Here is a 14,079-nt window from a genome sequence, read left to right on the forward strand (position 1 = left end):
CACTGATGTTGTTATTTTCCTGGTTCAATCACATCCGTGGACTTCATCAAAGAAAAATGAAAGATTACATTTTCCTCTTTGTTTCGTGTATGTTGTTGAATTAATGGATGGAATACAAAACTGTGAATTGATTTTGGAGAATATTACAGGATCCGTTCTTTGGAAAAAAAACTGCTAAAATGGATTGAAACAGAAGATGTGAAAACGTGATGTTTTTTTCTTTAAGCTTTTCAGTTTCTGCATTTTGTGATCAAACAAAATATCAGCCCAACTTTTCTGTTTTTCTGTTGTTTATTTTGATTTTTTTTCCTGAAATGTAAAAACATCTGATTTCTTGATTGTTTTTCAGTGAGAAGCAGCAAATTCTTAGGTTAGAAAAAGACAGTGAATGAAACTTATGTTAGAAGACAAATTGTTATATATTAAGTTAAATTTAACTGAGTTGATTTGTTAGGCAGAGGTGTGATTATTGACAAATTTTGATGGATAATGTTAAATGATTATCATAACTGATGATGAATCATGTTACATTGATTTTATTGAAATATGAAACTGAAAGAAATGTCTGGTAATGGGGCTCTGAAAGAGGAAACATTGTTGTAAAGATTTCTAGGAATGAGGTGATCAAGCTTTATTCATTCAGCACTTTTTACACAAAACAAATGCAATACAAAATCATTTTCTACGGTAAACTAGAACAAAATGATAAGAAAATATAACAAAAGACAAGCACCAATAGCAATTGAATTAATGTGATAAAGAACAAATATCAATGAAAATTAAGAGGGAGCTGTATTTTCAAAATGGAGAAAGGAGGACTTGATGGTCTAAATGTTTAAAGTTGTGCACCCATTTTTTTTTTTTATGGGGTCTCATGGAATTATAAAACTGGATGTCATCAGCGTAACACTGGAGGAAAAAAGTTTGTGATGACTAGGAGACCAGGTGGGCTACTGAACTCTGGGATGCCAATGTAAATGAGCTGTTATCAATCAGAAAGGTAGGATTTAAACACAGAGTGCTGTGGCAGTGTCATTGAATCTGAGCTCTAGATTAGCGAATAGTGTGGTTTATGGTATCTAAGCAGCGAGGTAATTAACGACACAACAAATAGCTATAAAAATCAGTTGTTAATCAATGAACAAGTGATCAAGTAAAAGATTAAACAATGAAACAAGATCAGAAGTAATAAAAAACATTTTAAAAAATGGGTCTTTAGTTTAGGTTTAATGGAGTATTTTATTTATATCTTATCACTTAACTGTTAAAATGTTGTGTTCATGTTTAATCTCTCAAGTCCAGCTTTAATGAGACCGTCCTACTTTCACTGAAAAACAAAAACCTCCTTATCTCGAACAATGAACACTTTTTATGGTTTTTGTGGCTCACCCTTTTACTACAGTCTACAAAAACATGCCTGACCAATAAATTTTTATTTCCTTGTTCGTCATGTGTGACAGATGTTTATGTAAAAAAAAAATCCCAGCACGCCCTGAATGCAGCATTCCAAACGGCGGCAAAGGCGTTAAGTGAAAGGGAAAGTTTATCCAGATTTTCTCCATCTTAGCAGATACTGTTGTGGAAAAGAGAATAATAAGGAAAGTTTTCGGTGAGTTTTTGTTTCCTCTGTGTTCGGGGTTGATTTCATGTCAGAGATCTGAGGTCAAATTCTTTGCAGCTGACCGAAGCAGAACAACCAGGGCGTCGGAGTGAAAAACATCAGGAGGGGATCACAATGAGTCAGCCGTGGGTTTATGGAGAACAGTTTTCTTTCAGTCCTCCAGGTAAGAAAACTGTTGATAGTCTGTATTATGCGCTAAATAAAATACAAATGTGTTATTTACACGTAGCTTTTCTGATAAATCTCTGACAGTTAGGTACAAAGGCTTGATAAACCAGGGAGCGACCTGTTACCTGAACAGTGTGCTGCAGGTGCTTTTTATGACCGAAGACTTCAGAGAAGCTGTAGAAAGGTTTGTTTCAAAGTTCATCCAGTTTATGTGGGTTTATTTGAAGCTGCACTTTGGATCTGTCTGTAACCACTGTGTCCTAACTTTATCAAGGTGTCCTGGGTCTGATTTCATCGATTATCACCTTAAAAGTCTGTTTGGTAAATTAAAAGATCAAACCACAGACACTTTTGACATCACCAAAAAGCTGGACATCAAACGAGGTACACATCAACACAAAGAGGCAACATTTAAAACAAATTATTATAAAGTGAGCTTTCTTGCAAATCATCGATTTCTCTCAGTGTACGAACAGCGAGATGCTGCAGAGTACTTTAAGAAGATATTAAACCTGACCAGCCCTGAATCATCACAGGTAACTGAATTATTTATTTAAAGAGGGGGTATTCTGCTCCTCAATATTTCAAACATGAACACAAAGTGAGAAATGCTGGGTTACAGTATCTCATATGTCATAGAAATAACATAAGGATCTCTTTAAAAAGAATGGACCTTAAACACTGAGGTCTGACAGGCCTCCAGAGGACTGGCCAATCACAAGGAAGGGGGTCTGTGGAGTCTTAAAGAGACAGCCACTAAAAAAAAATATCACATGCTTGCTTCAGAAAGAGGCTGAAACAACGATTTTCTTAAACACTGAAGCTGTAAATTATGATCAGTACCCCCTCTTTAAACACAAATTAATTCTGTATTTCCTCTTCAGATCTTCTTTGGGAAACAGGCTCACAGGACTGTATGCTCAACATGTCAGACACAAACAGACACAGATGGGAAGTTTTGGCATCTTCCTCTGACACTCCTGGACTCCCAAAATGACTTCAGTGTGGTATGTTTAAGGAGTGAAAAGTACATTCAGACTCCTTTTTCTTCTCTGTTTTGTTTTCGTAAATGATTGTAGCCTCAAACACCATGTTGTCTTAAAATACAGATATCATTTATGGATGTTTGTTGCTCATCGATGAACTAAGTTTCATATATATGATCAATATTTTTATATTTCCCTGTTCATTATGTGAGGGGGGTACCTAAGAAATAGTTTCATTATCTCTCTGCTTCGTTACACCCTTAGTTAGCTTAACATAAATCTGATCAGAGGTAGTTTATAAAGTCTTCATTTTCTTTTATGCCATTAACTTCAGGAACCCACCTTTAGCGCTTTACAAGACATAAGCCGCGTTTCCACCAAGCAGACCGGTTTGGTTCGTCTCGGTACAGCGCGCATTTTACGGCATTTCCACTGACTTATCCCGGGACAGATCCCTAAATAACCAAGACGAGCCGTCCCACTTTTTGGGACCCTTCCGTATGGGTGCCAGACTGAACCGATCCACTCTCGGAAGGTGGAGCTACTACACTGCAGACCATTGATTGGTCAAAAGATTATTGATTTTTATGATTAATGATTCCTTTTTTTTATTTAAGTCCTTTATTTTAGTCTTTGTTTATAAGCTGGGTTGAAAAAAAGTTGAGTTGTCAGATCCCCTCAACGAATCCTAAAAACTGACTCATATGTGATGTTTATTTTATGGGAGAATATGGCGACAGGTATCGTTTATAGACATCATTCATCTTTTTTTCTGTGGTCTGGCGTTACACAAGTGAACTAAAAATCGCAAAAATCAGAAATGCTGAAGAATTGCAGTTTAAATTAAATCAGCTCCCCAAAAAATGTAAAAGAATCTAATCGGGAGACAAACATGTCGTCCCAGCCCTAATATTATGGGTCTCATTTCACAAAAAGCCAGACCAGGCTGAGCTAGCCTGAAGCAGCTGCTGGCAGCCAGTGCGGCAAGTGAAAACAAAGACAGTTTTAAAAATTAAACAAATGTTTGAGAACAAAGAAATATCAAACCCCACAAAGTAAAATCGGTGTGTTGTTTCCACTCTGTCTTTGGCACTTTTTTCTACAGTTGGATAATTTTACCCACCTTTTTTTGTTGTCTATATCCAGTTTTGTCAGGTTTACACCTTCAAAATAAAATCCCACAAAAAAGTATCCAACAATGAACTCAAAAGCAGAGAAAACTAAACCACAGATCAAAGACGTGACATTTAAAAGAGATAAACATGTTAATCATCTTGAATCTGTTGACACTGTCTCTCTTGATGCTCGTCTTTCTCTGGTTTCATCAGGTGAACGGTTTAAAGGACTATTTCAAAGCTTCAACATTCAGTGGAGACGAGCAGATGTACTGTGAGCATTGTGATGCTAAACGTGATGCTACTTTTGTGAGTAATGCCTGAGCAGATTTTTTCAAAATGACAACATGAACTCTGTAATAATTTGTTGAATTCTATGATTTTCAAGAAATAAAAATCACCTGTGAAAAATGTTTACCCTCTAGGAATTTGTGATAAAGCGTCATCCAGAGGTTCTGACGCTGCTACTGAAGAGGTTTGAGCTCGACTATCGTTCAATGACTTACTTGAAAATCAACTGCCCTGTCCACATTCCTCACACCATACAGATACCAGAGGTTTGTACATTATTATTATTATTATAAACTGACTGTTTTTAAAATAAATCCCTCTGTCAGTTCCTCAGTGTAACGTAAAGTTGTTTGGTCAGAATCAGACGTATGAACTGTACGCCGTCGTGGATCATGTTGGAGACCTCAAACATGGACATTACACTGCCTGTATCAAGCCTCAGGAGGAGGACAGATGGTTTAAGTTTGATGATGCTCGGGTCACTGAGGTGAGTCCGATCACTTTAGCCCCAGAGTTTGTTCAGGCTGATTATTACTCTGCAGGAAATCCTCATCTCTCATGGTGTTTTTTTCACCTACAGCTTGATTTCCAGCCGTTCCAGTCTGATAACTGTAAGAGGTGAGTCTAAGTCAAAGACACCTGTTGGAGGATGATGTGGGATATGAACTTGGAGATAAAAGTGAGGACATTTGTGAACAGCAGCATGGGCTGTTTGGCATCGGCAAAGAAGATTTGGCAGATTTTTCATGGGCACAACCCACATCCTCCGCTCTGCTGCTCATCCCAAACTGAGCGTTAGTGATAAGTTTTTTCTTCATGTTGTAACTACACCAGTGGCATGCTCTGACTCTTCGAAGGGCAGGGTGGTGAGGAGAAAAAAAAGGCACATAGAGCATTTTTTTCACCCAGGAGGGCACATTAGGGTGTGTTTTGTCTCCAAAGAGGGCACTTAAGCATGCTATTTTCTCTCTATAAAGACGCCTGGTGCTCCCAGCCCGGCGCAGCTCCAAATCTCTAGCCGGACTCTTCTCTTCTGTTGTGCCCAAATGGTGGAATGAATTACCAAACTCAATACGATCCACAGAGTCCTTTTCTACTTTAAGAGATGTCTGAAGACTCATCTGTTCAGGGAACACTTTAGAATTTAATCTGAGCCTTCTCCTCTTTGTCCTCAGGGGAAGAATGAGTCAGAAGGTCTTAAGACAAGTACACACTACAGGACGCCATGTGTGATTTTCCTGTAGTGTGGGGTGGTTAAGAGTGATTTCTTGTCGTCGGAGCCGCTAAGAAGGCCTTTGATTCAGAGGTTGTAGATAATGGACATGTTTAATATTCGCAACTAAAATTTCTGTAGTGTGTGGAGCGCTCCGAGAGGAGTCGAGCAGGTACAGCGTGCAATGTCACATGTACCGGAGCAAAGTCAATCAAGACGCGAGCTGATTCAGCTGACTGATCGAAGAGGAAGTAAGAAATCTATCTGTAACTCTTAAAACGACTTCACTCACCAACAACTCTCATTGTTATCCATACACAACCATAACCTTTTCCATAATCCTTTTTCTTTTGTGTGTTTTTTTTCGACTAGATTATTCTAGAGTTCAAAAAACACATCTTTGCTTGTTCCCGTTCATCTGTCATGTTTGTTTACGCCAAAGTCACATTTTACTACGAGAGATTGTGCGATCTGTCTTTTGATATCATCAAGTGTGTGCTCTCTAAATGTGTGAAGTTTTGGAGAATCCTGTAATGTGTACCAACATTAAGACTCAGCTCTAAGTGAATTTTCAGCAAATATTACTGAATGTTGTTGAAGGTTGAAGTATATTGTTGCAGCAATCAATTGTTGCTTGTTGGCTAAAATATTCAACATTATTAAAAAAGAAACAGCTCTTAACGGCAGCACCTGCAGCCAAATAACTTGTAGCACTGTTGTCGCACTAACTAGGTTTTCCTTCTGTCTAAATTTTTGCTTGTGTTGTACGTCGCTTCGGACAAAACGTCTGCTAAATCAAACTGTACGTTAGCATACATTTCATTCCACCTAAGCCTGTATTGTGGCTCCCAAGAGGGCACAGTTGTGTGGATTTTGGCTCTGAAAAGGGCACCTTAGCACTTTTTTCTCTTTTCTTTTTTTTCTTTTGTATATATATTTTTTATTAATCTTTCAAAACTAAAATAAAAATGAACATACACAAACAAAAGCAAGATAGAACAGCTAAGCTCATGGCTTCAAAGTCAAACAGATAGGTGGAAGACTCAGAATTTACGCATAATATACAAATAAATACAGCTACACACAAACATTAGCACTTTTAAAAAAAAAAAAAAAAGAAAAACAACAGGGCCATGAGGGGGCGCTAAACCTCCCCCCTGAGCACACCACTAGACCACACCTCCATGTTGATTCTCTAACTCACTCTTCTCTATTTCTCTCTACAGATCCGACACTGCTTATCTCCTCTTCTACAGGAAAAAGAGCGGTAAGATAGCAAACATTTTTCATTACTCACCTGTCATTTGTCTGCATGAATACTGTGTGAACTTATGTCACAAAACTTTTCCAGAAAACATCAGGGGAATGTCTACTCCCGGAGGAGAGTGTCAGGAAGCTGATGTGGTGAATGGAGAGCATCAGAACAGTGGAGAGTCAGATGAAGTTTGGGAGAGCATCAAAGCAGATGCAAAGGGACGACAGGAAGGAGCAGACACTGAATATTACAGAGTAGAGAAAAGGGTGAGAGGAGATTTTAAGGCTGCTTTAGAGGTAAATTCAGGAGCAGATAAAGTGCAAACAAAGAAGCTCCTGACAAAGTGGGACCTTGTGTTAAATTCAACACGTGATGATGTAGAGGTTGGCAGTAGCATGAAAAAGATGGTGAAAGACGACCAAGTGTTGGAGCGAGGCAGCAGCAGCAGGTATGAAAGTCAACAGAGGAGAGCGTTGATGACAAAACCTGAAGGAGAAACAGACGAGAGGAGCTCAGATGATCAGGAGAGGGTGACACATCCTGTGCAGAAAGTTAAAGAGAAAGGAGACTCTCAGTCAGACAGGGACAGCTCTGCGTCTACTCCATCAGCACAGACAGAGACTGAGGGAGAAGTAGAAAAAACTCAAGCGAGGGCTGAATCTGAAGCTACAGTGGAGGAAAATCAAAGCTCAGACAAGTCAGGGACATGTATCGTGAGGATATACGAGGATGAGAAAAGAATAACCCCGAGTGTTATCGTGAGAAGCACAGAGAAGATGGACATAAAACTCAAAACTCTGCAAAACTTACTTAACAGAGAAGGGAGTTTGGAGGAGAACATGAGAAAAGGAGAAAACTCTGTCACAGTCAGTGGTGAGTTTTTTCAGTTTCCACCCTCCCTGGAGCAAAACAAGAAAATCAAACTTGACGTGCGAACTCTGTTGGCAAACTTCTCACAGGAGAACATGTTTGAGATACGATGTCAGAGTCCTGCTCTGCAGAATAATGTAACACTGCACGAAACACGAGTGTAAAAGGGCTGTAAGTTTTAAAACACAGCTTTAGTTAGAGTTGATTCACCACATTATGAGTTTACATAACTCTTACACAAAAAATTAATGTGTGGGGTGATTAAAGCTCTGATCAGTCATTAGTGTTATGTCCTGTGTGTCCAGAAATCTGTCTGATCACCAGAAACTTATTTTTCGGATGATTTGAATTACCCAAAATGTAATATTGTACTGAAGTTTCATATTTCATTTTAATGTAATTTGTGTTTTTTATATCTTGTGTTTTCATACCTTTACTTTGTCTGCGCTCTGCTCTTGAAATAAATAGAAAGAAATAAACAATGTCTGCCTCAATTCATTCTACTTCTTCTTTATTCTATTTTATATTATTTACTTTATTTTTATTTTATTAAATTATTTTATTTAGTGTATCTATTTTATTTATTTTATCCATTTATTTTATTTATTTAATTATTTTATTAATTGTATCTTTTTATTTCATTTATTTTAACCATTTATTTTACTTTTTATTATTAACAGGAGAATCTTTGTAATTCTGACTTTATGCCCAGAGATGGTACATTTGTTTTCATGTTCCTTGGTACAAATGCATGTTTGATTCTTAATTTGTGCAAAACAGATTGCTTAAAAGCAGCCCTTTAGGGGGAGTTATGTCCAAAATAAACATTTTTGAAACAGAAATACCATTATTTGCCAAAAGAGTACAAGGATACTGACTCTGTTTTATAACCTTACACTCTCTGCACAAGCAAATTAACAAATACTAAGTATCAAACAAAAAGGAATTAAAAAAAGGGTTAAAAAAATAAAAATGAATAAAAACTATTGTTTTGTATTAATTTAACTAGGAATGTACCATATGTTTGTACAGAGAATGGTTCAACTCAATTTTAAAAATAACAGTGTATATAAAAAAAGTCCCAGAAGCCACAAACACTCAGAGTTGCGAGTTACGCCCCTCTAGTGGTGAACAGGAAAATAACATGTATTTACCCCAAAGATAGAAAACAGCGTCATCTGGTGGAAAATTATAAAATTACGTATCAACAAAGTATATCAGTGTTACTTTGGATTTTAAATCTTGAGAACGTATCGATCAAAATGACGTGTCATGCAGCTTAGCTTAGTTTAGCTTAGCTTTAAAAAGTACATTGTCATATATAAGCATATGTACTCACTTTTAGTGGATAAGGTCCATGATAGACCTGTAGACTCTTGCGTTTCAAACGGCCACGAGTTTTGTCTTTTCACGCTTTCCGTAGCTTGCTCATTTTCCATCATGGCAGCCATCAGGAACGGGGTGACTCCGTGTTGCCTGGTGAGGTGTTTTCTGAGACAAACTGGAAAATCAAGAAGCGACAGTCACCATTTTTCACACCAGTTGAATCACGTAAGTCTTCTTTACAGTTTCTCCTCTAAAAGTTGAGCTCTGCTTCTCAGACGAGGACGCAAACACGGACTGGCTGAAGCTAACCCGCTAGCCGGTTAGCATCCGGACGACGCAGTTATGAGTGCGTGCCTTCTGCGTGACTTTGACTGGAGCAGAACGGAGAGCATCATCTGAAATCTGGCAACAAATACGGATTACACCGATTTATATGAAAGAGACGTGCAATTTGGTACAGGTAGTTTGGAGGCCCAGCTGCTATGTTGTGCTATTACTGCAGTTATAGACCTTTGTTTTCCTCTTCGGGGTTTTTCGGTTACTGGGGCAAAAATAAATATAAAGTTAAAAATGTTTGCAAATCCTTATTCCAATAAAGATGAGGCACCGTGTGAAATGGTAAGAAAACCGAATGTGAGGATTTTCACATTTAATTAAATTACTCTTCATAATTGAAAGTGATGCTGAAACTGAAAATTTGTGTCTGTTTATGAACAATATGCGCTCATTTTAAAATGGATGCTAGCAATAAGCATCAAAATTGTAAAGTGGCAGAAATGCCTTTTCAAACAACGATGTTGTTACCGATGTTTTTTTAATCGATTCCTGTATCAGTTCGTCCTGGGAATTTCCTGGGTACAAAAAGTCTGCTTTACAGGTTTTCTGTGTCAACAGCATGTTATTGAGTTTATGTTAAAGTTAGTACGAAATTGATCACTGGATCTGGATATCGGTTGGCATAAATAAATAAATAAAAACAAGTGAAAATCTTTGGACACAACATAAGGTCTGTATGGTCTAGTTCAGGGGTCTGCAACCTTTACTGTCATAGGAGCCATTTTCCCTCAGCTCACCTGGATTAAAGTCATTCAGGAGCCAGAAAAATCTAATTTATCTTCACAATAGGGACAAAAAGTTTAAAATCTAGTGAATAATTATCCAAAAAAAGGAGTTTTTTGTCTTTATAAAATTGTACATGTGATTTCTTGGTTTTTCATTAAAAAAGAAATGACAGTTTAAAAAAAGAGAGAAAAATTTTAATATCTTAAATTTCATTAATTTACAAAAGTTATAACATTTCAAAAAGTTGCTAAATTTTTCTTTTTTTTTTTAATTTAAAACATTTGCAAAATTCTTCAAAAAATAAAATTTAAAAATGTGCAAAAATTCCCAAAAAATTCAACTACCAAAAAAAGTGGTCAAAACTATCATAAATTTGCAAAAACAAAAATTTGAAGTGAAAAATTTGCAATAATTATATAAAAAAAGAAACTTAAATAATTTGCCAAACTTTCGGAAAAAAAAAATCTGCAATTAAAAAAAAAAAAAGAAATTTGCAAAAAACATTAAAAAATTGAAATTACCAAAAATTTCAAAAAATGTTTTCTTAATTTGAAAATAAAAAACCCAGAACTTCCAAAGTTTGACAAAAACAAGTAAAATTGCAAAAATCTCTTTAAAAAAAAAATCAAAAGCTTTATTGCAAATTATTAATCATCAATACCCTCTGTAAGAAAAAATAAAATTCTTTATTTCAATAATATTTTTTTAAGCTATAAGGAGCCACTGCAAAGGAGTCAAAGAGCCACATGAGGCTCTAGAGCTGCAGGTTGAAGACCCTTGGTTTAGTTCTTAACCAGAAACGTGTGTAAGATATGAACACATAAACACATAATTTATGATTTAGCAACATAAGTAAGCAGCTGCTGTTATCAGGGTCTTAATGGTAAATGTTTGCCAGGCTGACTTTGTCACTTTGTGTACAAACAGCGGTTTCTCCAGAGAAGCCATCTGCACACAATATCTGAATGTCGCAGTCAGACTGCCAGGACTCTGCTGGGTCGACGACAGCAGGGGAACTTCCTCTGGGTGAGCGCCGTGGCGGTCAGGCACAACAGCTCACAGGTGAGTTGGCTTTCAGGGGAGGAATCCAGGGTCAAACGGTTTTAAAAATCTATTCAAATGTAACAACAAAACTGGGCCCTATTGTTCAAAGTTATTCTAAATCCATCTGAATGTTTTTGTGAATGTTTCCAGATCCCACCAGAGGAAGGAAGCATGACAGCTCCAGTAGTGGAAGCGTCTCTACGCGCTGACCCTGCCCCTACCGTCACACAGCCAATCACAGAACAGGTACCCATAGCTTCATTAGAAACTGAACCAACTGTCTAAGACCTTTAAAGTTGAACTGTCCTTTCATTTTAAAACTGTAGATCCCAATGGAAACCATAACAGCTCCTGTTGTGGATGTCGCTCCTTCTTCACCAGTTTTGGTTGCCCCACCTGAGCTCTTGTCCACAGACCCCGCCCCTGTTTTAACACAGCCAATCGTGGAACAGCTCACTGACGCTGCACCTACTGCAGTGGAGGTCCTGCAGGCTGCGGGTGCAGAGATGAGTTTAGCAGAGCTGGGATTGGCCGGACACACCCCTGTGGGGCTGATACAGAGCCTTTTAGAGTTCATGCACGTAGATCTGGGTTTGCCGTGGTGGGGGGCCATCGTTGCAGGTAAGTCCAGATCTAGAAACAAGTCTCATTTGATACTGATGTAATGTTTACAGCGTTAACTTCTTCTCCTTTTCTTCTCCTCCTCACAGGAACAGTGTTTGCTCGTCTGGCTGTGTTTCCTGTCATAGTGAAGGGCCAGAGGGAAGCGGCGAAGCTCAACAACGTTCTCCCTGAGATGACCAAACTCACCAACAGGATGAATGAGGCCAAACAGAGCGGGAACAAGTTTGACTGTACGACTTCTTTTCTCTTACAACTCTAATTGCAGTGTTTTTGTTTTGTACTGAGCTGTTTTATTTCTTGTTACAGTTGCCAAAGCGTACTCTGACCTGAACCTGTACCAGAAGAAGCATGATGTGAATCCTCTGCGGGGCTTCCTCGTGCCGCTGGTGCAGGTGAGTTTGTTTCTCTGTACCCTTTCCTGAATCAGTTTAAAACCCACAAAATGGTTGTATCACCTTGCTGTCTGCTCCCACAGGCCCCTGTCTTCATCTCGTTCTTCATCGCTCTGAGGAAGATGGCCTACCTCCCAGTGCCCAGCATGCAGACAGGAGGCGCACTCTGGTTTCCAGACCTGACGCTTGCAGATCCTTATTACATCCTGCCTCTGGCCGTCACAGGAACCATGTTCTTCATCCTGGAGGTCAGACATGTCAAAACAAACCTGTGGAGCAGCAGAGATTCCTGGTGGGATGCTCTTGTTAATGGCTCTATTTTTCTTTATAGTTAGGAGCAGAATCTGGAATCGATAACCCCAACCTGCGAGCCATGAAGACCGTCTTCAGAGTCATGCCCTTCATCATCCTCCCCCTCACGATCAACTTTCCCACAGTCAGTCTGACACATTAGTTTCTGTCTCCCTCCAGAGTGTAAATCTGCGTTGGTTGTAGTTACCAGTGTCTAAAACCTTTTTCTCCTCCTCAGGCCGTCTTCACCTACTGGCTGACGTCAAACCTCTTCTCCCTCGGGCAAGTGGCCCTGCTCAGACATCCACTCATCAGAGATAAGCTCAGGATCCCAGAGAAGATCAAACACCCGACCTCAGCCATGCCTAGCAATGACGGCTTCATTGGCAGCATGAAAAAAGGTTTGTGTTCAAACGTTCATCCAGTAGCATGAGAAACTTACAGGCATTCTTTAAGTTTGATCACAGAAATGTTTTCTGGTTTGTGTCTCAGGATGGAAAAATGCTCAGCTGGCACAGCAGCTGGAAGAGAGAGAAAGAAGAATCAAGAATCATCTGGACCTCGCTGCCAAAGGTCAGTCAGACAAGATTAGACCAGCTTCAAGATGAACTTTTAAATTCATTTTAAGATTTTCAGCAGAGTGCAGCAAACAGCTCTCTTGAATTTGACTTTTGGTCAATTTTAAAGAAACATACTTTAAAAATCCTCAAACAATAGACTGTCCAAATAATTTGCTTGAAGAAAATGATAATATTCAACAACTTTAATAATGAAAAAGAAAACTAGATTATTCCATTGATGAAATTCAACATTTTTTTCCTTAACTATTTCTTACTGATTATGATCATGTCAATAAAACACTTTTTGGCTGGTAAGGACTGTAAAAAAAATAACAATAATTTTTTAACATATCTTCATAATTGTGACCTCGATTTCAAATTTCTATGATAACTGAATTTAAAACTTGTGTCTCTAAATTCTGGCTTTATTCTCAGAGTACTAATAAAGAGAGTGTCAAAAGTACAAATAAATAAATAACATTAAATACTTACTTTTATTCTGGGTTTATTGACACAAGTCATTTTTCACATTATTTAGAAAACTTAGAAAAATGTGAAAAAAATGGTTTTTTTTTACTGGACTTATCTACCTGAAAAAAACACGAATTTGCAAGTTCAATCAAAATGTCTCGTTTTTTTATTGTAGAATGACTATAGTGCCCCCTTCTGGTCAGAATCAGTCACTGCATCTATAAAACTAGATTTGATTAGTGTCCTTAGAGTAGTTCAGCTTCTAATTAAAAACTTTTAGAGAGACTAAAAAGACAACAACAACAAAAAAATACATCATAAAATAAACTTTCTTTAAGAAAATTTGAATTAAAGAGTATAAATCATTTTAACTGTTTTCTCTTGTTTAGGCATTTTCAGTCCATCTTACTTCTGACAAATTTCTTTATCTCTCTTTATTCACTTCCTAGGTCCACTAAGGCAGACTTTTACCCACAATCCCCTCCAGCAGAGTGCTGCTTCAAAAACCAAACCAGATGATGGCAAAGCCAGGCCATGGAAGGACACGATTGGATAAATCAGATCGTCTGACAGAATGACAGTGAAATAATTTGTGTAAATATTTATGGATTAAAGAGAGATCATGGTGGAAGATGGCTGTCATTGTGTATTTAGTCTGATTAAATTGAGAAATATGCCTCGAAACAACCACATCTCTGTGTCTCGTGACTTCTTAACACACGTTACTCCAAAACAGAATCAGAAAAATAGTCAGTTTAGTTGTCAACATGGAATTTTATTATAAAAACAG

General features: G+C 37.9%; 3 protein-coding genes across 3 annotated transcripts; all 3 read left to right on the top strand.

Annotated features, from left to right (window-relative positions):
* Positions 1 to 1,478: 1,478 nt before the first annotated feature.
* LOC141784514 (uncharacterized) lies at positions 1,479 to 6,665 on the top strand. Its single transcript, XM_074662353.1, has 11 exons — positions 1,479 to 1,784; positions 1,874 to 1,973; positions 2,064 to 2,173; positions 2,255 to 2,325; positions 2,674 to 2,796; positions 4,104 to 4,199; positions 4,316 to 4,447; positions 4,540 to 4,668; positions 4,762 to 4,799; positions 5,357 to 5,387; positions 6,621 to 6,665. The coding sequence occupies exons 1-11, from the start codon at positions 1,736 to 1,738 to the stop codon at positions 6,663 to 6,665; spliced, it is 924 nt and encodes a 307-aa protein (XP_074518454.1). The 5' UTR covers positions 1,479 to 1,735.
* LOC141784307 (uncharacterized) lies at positions 6,524 to 7,870 on the top strand. Its single transcript, XM_074662087.1, has 2 exons — positions 6,524 to 6,661; positions 6,746 to 7,870. Exon 2 carries the CDS (start codon positions 6,760 to 6,762, stop codon positions 7,681 to 7,683), a length of 924 nt encoding a protein of 307 aa, XP_074518188.1. The 5' UTR covers positions 6,524 to 6,661; positions 6,746 to 6,759; the 3' UTR covers positions 7,684 to 7,870.
* A 1,015-nt stretch (positions 7,871 to 8,885) lies between these two features.
* Positions 8,886 to 13,999, top strand: oxa1l (OXA1L mitochondrial inner membrane protein). The gene is made up of 11 exons (XM_074699402.1): positions 8,886 to 9,070; positions 10,835 to 10,969; positions 11,102 to 11,197; positions 11,278 to 11,572; positions 11,662 to 11,805; positions 11,882 to 11,967; positions 12,051 to 12,215; positions 12,299 to 12,403; positions 12,497 to 12,659; positions 12,751 to 12,831; positions 13,739 to 13,999. Exons 1-11 carry the CDS (start codon positions 8,960 to 8,962, stop codon positions 13,843 to 13,845), a joined length of 1,488 nt encoding a protein of 495 aa, XP_074555503.1. The 5' UTR covers positions 8,886 to 8,959; the 3' UTR covers positions 13,846 to 13,999.
* Positions 14,000 to 14,079: the final 80 nt, after the last annotated feature.

Source organism: Halichoeres trimaculatus, unplaced genomic scaffold (genome assembly GCF_033239565.1).
Source record: "Halichoeres trimaculatus isolate MK-OKI-2021-1 unplaced genomic scaffold, fHalTri1.1 fHalTri1_scaffold_22, whole genome shotgun sequence".
Lineage (NCBI taxonomy): Eukaryota > Metazoa > Chordata > Actinopteri > Labriformes > Labridae > Halichoeres > Halichoeres trimaculatus.